The sequence below is a fragment of the Salmo salar genome, chromosome ssa01, assembly GCF_905237065.1.
Source record: "Salmo salar chromosome ssa01, Ssal_v3.1, whole genome shotgun sequence".
Taxonomy (NCBI): domain Eukaryota; kingdom Metazoa; phylum Chordata; class Actinopteri; order Salmoniformes; family Salmonidae; genus Salmo; species Salmo salar.
Window position 1 is genome coordinate 147,687,208 of NC_059442.1, and position 7,670 is coordinate 147,694,877.

Genomic DNA, 7,670 nt, shown 5'->3' on the forward strand with positions numbered 1-7,670 from the left:
AATGTCACATAAACCCAAACCACAGCTAAATGCAGCACTAACCTTTGATGATCTTCATCAGATGACAACCCTAGGACATTATGTTATACAATACATGCATGTTTTGTTCAATCAAGTTCATATTTATATCAAAAACCAGCTTTTTACATTAGCATGTGACTAGCATGTGACTAGCATTCCCACCGAACACTGCCGGTGAATTTACTAAATTACTCACGATGAACGTTCACAAAAAGCATAACAATTATTTTAAGAATTATAGATACAGAACTCCTCTATGCACTCGATATGTCCGATTTTAAAATAGCTTTTCGGTGAAAGCACATTTTGCAATATTCTCAGTAGATAGCCCGGCATCACAGGGCTAGCTATTTAGACACCCAGCAAATTTAGCACTCACCAAAGTCAGATTTACTATAAGAAAAATGTTATTACCTTTGCTGTCTTCGTCAGAATGCACTCCCAGGACTTCTACTTCAATAACAAATGTTGGTTTGGTTCAAAATAATCCATAGTTATATCCAAACAGCGGCGTTTTGTTCGTGCGTTCAAGACACTATCCGAAAGGGTAAATAAGGGTGACGAGCATGGCGCAATTCGTGACAAAACAATTCTAAATATTCCATTACCGTACTTCGAAGCATGTCAACCGCTGTTTAAAATCAATTTTTATGCCATTTTTCTCATAAAAAAGCGATAATATTCCGACCGGGAATCTGCGTTTAGATAAACAGACAAAGGAAAAGAAACCATTCGGTCGAAGCGGGCACGCGCCTAAGCCCATAGTACTCTGAGTGGCCACTTGCCAAAAGCGATAAAGTGTTTCAGCCAGAGCCTGCCTCGATATCGTTCAACTTTTTCCCGGGCTCTGAGACCCTATGGAAGATGTAGGAAGTGTCACGTTATTGCACAGATCCTGAGTCTTCAATAAAAAGAACCAAGATGAAACACTACTTCTCAGACAGGCCACGTCCTGCTTGAAATCTTCTCAGGTTTTGGCCTGCCATAGGAGTTCTGTTATACTCACAGACACCATTCAAACAGTTTTAGAAACTTTAGGGTGTTTTCTATCCAAAGCCAATAATTATATGCATATTCTAGTTACTGGGCAGGAGTAGTAACCAGATTAAATCGGGTACGTTTTTTATCCAGCCGTGTCAATACTGCCCCCTAGCCCTAACAGGTTAATTTAACGAACATTATGGAACACAGAGACGAAAGATCAATTATTCTATATATTTTTTTTTTCTTGGTCCATTTTTTGGGGAAGCCTGGCTTCCCTTGGATCCATGAATACACGTCACTGATTAAATAAGATCTAAATAAGAGCTTGTTTATAAATGTCTTCTGTAGTGGACATCATGATGCGCCATCTGTTTTTTACTTACTGTACCCATTTACTGTAATGTTACATCTGTCATATTTACTTTCAATCGTTACTTTATGTCCACTACAGTGCACATACAATCCAAAATTCTGTGTTTTCATCAATCTCAGTGGTCTGTATTCATGCAGAGGGGAGCCCTGAGTGGTCACAATCTGACACAAGTCTGAGTTTAAATAAGCAGTGCGTGTTGCTTACGTATTTTGTTTGACAATAACACTTGGCTATGCTAAACTACGGGTGAAATCCATAGAGATTTGGACAAACAATGGGTTATTCAAAATTGTGAAAATAATGTGGAGATGCCGGGGATTGAACCCGGGGCCTCATACATGCAAAGCATGCGCTCTACCACTGAGCTACATCCCCTTCCGTGGAAATCGGGAAACAATAAGGTTTTCTAAATAAAGTATTAAGAATGCAATTGAATATATTATTGAAATTAAGTTTTTGCAGTTGCCATTTCCTCAAAAAGTATACTTCGTTATCGCAGAGAATATCGTTAAATTGCCTACGGAGGATACCGGGAAGATTGTCCTTCACCTTTACCACAAGATGGCAGTATCGCCACACTACATACTGTATAAACCGTGACATCGACCTCAACGTTTGATTTCACCAGAGATTTGATATCACCAAAGAAAGGCTATATTTGGATGTGATCTTTGGCCATCAAAGATGGTGGTAAATAAACATTAATCAACACATTGAGTCTCCTTAATGTACATGTTGTTATCATGAATTGTACTTGTACTTTCAACTTGAATGTCTTATTGTGTATGCATTGTAATATCCATGTATTTCAGTATCTTGGACTGCCATACATCCAGTGGCGACTCGTCGTTCAGGGCAGGCTGCCTGTTTTGCATGTTATTTTGGCATTAATACATGTCACATATCAGTTTGCAAACAATGTTAAAAATAATAAAAATAAAAATATTGAGTTAATAAAGACATGGTGCCTTTTTTGCTTTCTTGAGTAAGGCAGCTCCAAAATGCAGATGTTTCCGCCTAGCTCAGTGCTTTCAGTGCAGCCAGCGGAAAATACAGAGCGTAGGGTGGGTGTAACGCCCTGATATGTTTCACCTGTTCCTGTGATTGTTTCCACCCCCTCCAGGTGTCGCTTATTTTCCCCAGTGTATTTATCCCTGTGTTTCCTGTCTCTCTGTGCTAGTTCGTCTTGTATGTTTACTCAAGTTAACCAGCGTGTTTTTCCCCGTACTCCTTTTGCTATTCTACTTTTTCTAGTCCTCCCGGATTTGACCCTTGCCTGTTTCTGGACTCTGTACCCGCCTGCCTGACTATTCTACCTGCCTTGACCACGACCATTCTCTTACCTACCCCTTTAGATTATTAAACATTGTAAGACTCCAACCATCTGCCTCCTGTGTCTGCATCTGGGTCTCGCCTTGTGACTTGATAGTAGGGGTTGGTAATGTCCTCTAGTTGCGCCATGATTGGCTCAGTGTTCTGTCACTCATGGGGACACTAGTCACTGCAAATTCTAAGGGTAGAGCAAAACAATTCTAGCCCCTTGGGTGCTGCCATAGACTTACATTAGAAGTGCCCATCCAAGAAGGCTCAAGGTCATTGGCCACAGATCAAATGACATCAAATTGCGTTATATCTACAGTAGCTTTGATTGGACTCATCTTAGCTAGCAAGCTAGCAGTCATCACCATGAATCGAGTCAACAATCTTATGGCAAATCCTTTTCAATCCTTGTCATATGAAGAGAAATTATTGATAAAACGTATCGGTGCTCATCGGCCATTGGACATAAACATTACACAACAAGTTGGAAATCACAATTTTAGCAATGAGTGGTTTGGAAGGAATCAGTGGCTAATTGCACTGGATGTGTGGTCCCAAGTTTGAGTTTAAGGTTATTTTTTCAAAGCTTAAAAGGGTAAACATTCAACATTGGCCATGCTGTCAATCCAGCATAACTTCTGCCACGCTCAAACAACTAGAAATTCGGAACTGGGAAATCTCAGACTTCAGTGAGTTCAAGACAACTGGAAACTCTGAAAAATACCAGCTCCGACTAGGAAAATAAGTTTTGAACGGTCATCCAACTCGGAATTGAAAGTCAGGAACTCGGGCCTCTTTCTAGAGCTCCGACCTGAAGAGCACTGACGTCATCATGATTCTACCTTGTTTTTTTTCAGAGTTCCCAGTTGTCTTGAAAGCACCATAAATCCAGAGAATGCCAGACTTTGATGACTAAGTTTAATGACAAATGTTGACCACGAAGGACTGCCGAGCCACCTCCCTGTTCAAGTGAGCACAGCATAGCAAGGTGAGTCCAAAAATGTATTGTATGCTGCTGCATAAATGATGTAATATGCCAGGGGAGATATATATACCATAGCTAAGAAAGTAATACTAAGTGTATGTTGTGTAGTAAGCTGTTAGTAGGCCATATGCCTCACCATAATAATTTGGTCCCTTTTCACCTCATAATTTCGCCAACTGTTCTGACTTGGTGGTGCACATATAGCCTATAGCCTGTTTTAGAGAAATGTAATCATTGAATATTGTAAGAGCTTTCATTGTCTGCTTACATGCCCCCTTTATTTATCCTACGGTTCTGACTTGGTGTACAGGGAGAATACTGTAAGAATGGCCAATGTTCTGAATTCTGTCACTGTACATTTCAAAAGTGCTGAACAAATAATTATATTGACTACGTCCATCCTAGCACGCTCATTAATGTCTTAATCGGAATTACGGATTGCCTTTTATCTGCTCGTCATCCCCTTACAGTATGCCATAGTTTGTATATCTCAATTGTCAGTAGAAACCACATTTCTTTAAGCCATATCAGCTATGTTTTTTTACAAGGCAGTAAATGAGGCTGAATGAACTGTTTCGCTGCCAGACAAGGCTCCGCTGATAGCCCGGTGTAGCAGTGGTAAGATGTTGGGACTGCTTTTGGGACTCTGCTGTTGGGACAGCTTCATGTAGGCCCTAACAGTTTGTGGACACCGTTTGTCACCGTTATGGTGCAATTCATGTATTGTGTTGTGTTGTGTAGTGGCTTTGCTGACATGCATCTAAAAAAATAAATGTACACCAAGATTTACAATCTAAAATCGCCACTGTATACATCAGTCAAATCTTCAAACAGTTGAAAAATATATAGCTTCGCCTAATTCTCTCTGATGATATCAAAGAAGGTGGGAAGGTTTCTTAATGATAGCTATCACTTTTAAGGAATGTAGGAGATACATGCTGTTACCTAGGAGACAAATGTTACATAACATCAGTCAGGCATCAAAATATTTGCTGAGATCTAGAAAGAGCACTGGTGTCATTGACGGTCAGGAGGAGCAGACGTATTCAAATCAAATATGAACATGGTTTTGCTGCTCTAAACAGGTGAAATACTCCAAATAGAAACTATTATACATGAGATATCATTTTATGTGGAATTCTCATGGTTACGTGTTTCACTGCTTGGTTTATACTTTTTGCTAAACACCAGACCAGGCCGTGTTTAGGTCAAACCAAACAGTAGGCAGAGCGTTAAAACATGGACCTCGCAGAAGAGCTGGGGCAGTTGGACCTGCTGACCACCGATGGACCATTCACCATGAAGGAGATAACACAGGTGCAGACACAGCAGTCACATGCTTCGTAAACAACAGGTGTAGACTGACAGTGAAATGCTTATTTACTGGCCCTTCTCAACAATGCAGAGAGAAAGAAAATAGAGAAATAATAGAAAAGTAAATCACGTGACAATAAAAGTAATAATAGATACACAATGAGTAACGATAACGAGGACAGGAGTGGACTAAGCACGACCCCTGTGTTGAGGGTCAGTGTGGCAGATGTGTTAGTGCCTAACCTCACCACCTAGGGGCGGACCGTCGGCCTACACTAGCCTACATGACGACTAGCCTGTTTGTATAATCGTCTTCATAAGCACGACTAGATAAATGCTTCACAAATTATTTATAAGCAAAGTTCTAAGGGATGGACGACAAGTGATCTGGTGCTTTGCCAATAGTGACAACCTTTTTACCAACATTTATAGCATGACATTTGCTAATTTATAACTTCTAAAGCATTTGTATATGGGTTTTATAAAGGGTTTATGAAGGCTTCATTACATTTAGTCATTTAAAATGGGGCCATGAATTCAAAAGATTTCTTACCACTCATTCAAAAATGCTGCTCTAAATAGGCCTCACCAGAGACATAGATAGGCAGTACATGTAACTCTGGTCCTAACACTACTATTCCCCCTCACACTGTTGTTCTCAGATCATCTCTGACCTAAAGAAGGACAACTTCAACCTCAGACTCCGCATCTTCTTCTACGAGGAGCGGCTGCAGCAGAGGTGTGATGACTCTGCTGAGGAAATGTACAAAACAGTGAGCGATCACAGACGGATTTCAACAAAGCCATGAACATCACAGCCATGTAACAACTTTGAAGGAATACTGTACAGGTAGGCCTACTGCATAACTACATGTGTTTTTGTCTCAACACAGAACATTGACCTGAAGGTAGAGGTTGAAACACTGAAAGAGGAATTTGAAGGAGCTGCAGAGGGTCTCTGCCCTTGCACTGTAAGTTTAGCCGAGAACCTTTCATTTTGACTGACTAGAAATCATATTTGTTGGTATTGTATCTAATCTGCCTGTGTTTTGTATGATCTAGTCAAGATTACCCAGAGCAGATGGATCAGCTCCGAGAGTACTGCAACACCAAGATCCAGCAGCTAGAGAAGGTATCTGAACAACACATTTAGGCTGAGGATGTATTCCATAACATTAGGCTGAAGATGTATTCAATAACCAAGTGTTCTCCAATGTCTTCCAAGACTTGCTGAATATCATTCCCATTTATTTCCAGGATCTGGATTCATCCAGAGTGGAGGTGGGGAAGCTGACAACCATGTTGGAGCAGGAGAGGACGCATGCTGGAGCTGGAGAAGGAGCTTCAGGGAGAGGGTCACTCCCAATCTGACGTACCCACACAGACTGACCATTCCCAGTCGGACACCCCCACCCAACCTGAACACTCCCAGTCCGATGCACACACACAGACTGACCCCCTATCCAAGGAACAGGAACCAGACCAGAACCCAGAGAAGTTCCAGGACCTACTCAATCTGCTGGAGGAGAGAGACTGGTAAGAGAGACTGGAGACCTCCTTAGGTTTTTCTGTTCCCTCCATGGAATCACAATGAATTAAGTTTGTCCTTACCTGTTACAGGATTGTACTCTCTCTCTCCCTCTAATTATCTCCCTCTTCTTCTTTCATTATCTCTCTCTCTATGTCCCTCACTTTCTCCCAGGCTGATAGAGCAGCTGCAGGCGTCTGTGAAGTCCCAGGAGGCTCTAATAGACCAGCTGAGATACAGTGGTGCTGGCCAGGGTAGCGGAGACCAGCCATCAGCTGACCCTGACCGCCAGCTGTCATCTCTCATTGCTCAGAGAGAGATGGACCTGCAGGTCAGTGTGTGTGTGTGTGTGTGTGTGTGTGTGTGTGTGTGTGTGTGTGTGTGTGTGTGTGTGTGTGTGTGTGTGTGTGTGTGTGTGTGTGTGTGTGTGTGTGTGTGTGTGTGTGTGTGTGTGTGTGTGTGTGTGTGTGTGTGTGTGTGTGTGTGTGTGTGTGTGTCAGTCACTAACCTTTAAAACCTTTATTTCTCAGGCTCTGGAACAGGATCCTGTCAGAGAGAAGAGGAAATATGACAGACACCTGAAGGTGGAATGAGACACAAAACCCAATATTCATGATCAAATCAAGCATCAAATTCCATATTGGCCAAATCAAAAACAGAAGTCATCATATTCATACACTGAATGACCAAAAGTCCACTCTTCTGGGAAGGCTTACCACTAGATGTTGGAAAATTTCTGCGAGTCTTGCTTCCATTCAGCTACCAGAGCATTAGTGAGGTCGGGCACAGATGTTGGGTGATTAGCCTGGTTTGCAGACGGCATTCCAATTAATCCCAAAGTTGTTCAATGGGGTTGAGGTCAGGGCTCTGTGCAGGCCAGTCAAGTTCTTCCACACCGATCTCGACAAACCATTTCCGTATGGACCTGGCTTTGTCCACGGGGGCATTGTCATGCTGAAACAGGAAATACCTTTCCCTTTGCTGTTGCCACAAAGTTGGAAGCACAGAATAATGTACAATGTCATTGTATGTTGTAGCATTAACATTTTCCTCCACTGGAATTAAGGGGTCTAGCCCAAACCATAAAAAACAGCCCCAGATCATTATTCTTCCTCCACAAACTTAGGTAGCATTCTCCTGGCATC

The 7,670-nt window shown here is 41.9% G+C and overlaps 1 protein-coding gene and 1 non-coding gene across 2 annotated transcripts; one reads left to right on the forward strand and one right to left on the reverse strand.

Moving 5' to 3' along the window:
• Positions 1–1,681: 1,681 nt before the first annotated feature.
• Positions 1,682–1,753, reverse strand: trnaa-ugc (transfer RNA alanine (anticodon UGC)). Its single transcript has one exon. It is a non-coding gene; the product is annotated as a tRNA-Ala (tRNA).
• A 3,156-nt stretch (positions 1,754–4,909) lies between these two features.
• LOC106596980 (CDK5 regulatory subunit-associated protein 2-like) lies at positions 4,910–5,998 on the forward strand. The gene is made up of 3 exons (XM_045701758.1): positions 4,910–5,000; positions 5,660–5,770; positions 5,891–5,998. The coding sequence occupies exons 1-3, from the start codon at positions 4,923–4,925 to the stop codon at positions 5,996–5,998; spliced, it is 297 nt and encodes a 98-aa protein (XP_045557714.1). The 5' UTR covers positions 4,910–4,922.
• Positions 5,999–7,670: the final 1,672 nt, after the last annotated feature.

Excerpts from the sequence above, each read along its gene's own strand:
- LOC106596980 (XM_045701758.1), top strand. The coding sequence starts at position 4,923 with ATGGACCTCGCAGAAGAGCTGGGGCAGTTGGACCTGCTGACCACCGAT. Across the intron at positions 5,001-5,659 it reads CCATGAAGGAGATAACACAG|ATCATCTCTGACCTAAAGAA; the intron begins GTGCAGACACAG and ends TGTTGTTCTCAG. Across the intron at positions 5,771-5,890 it reads CTGAGGAAATGTACAAAACA|AACATTGACCTGAAGGTAGA; the intron begins GTGAGCGATCAC and ends GTCTCAACACAG.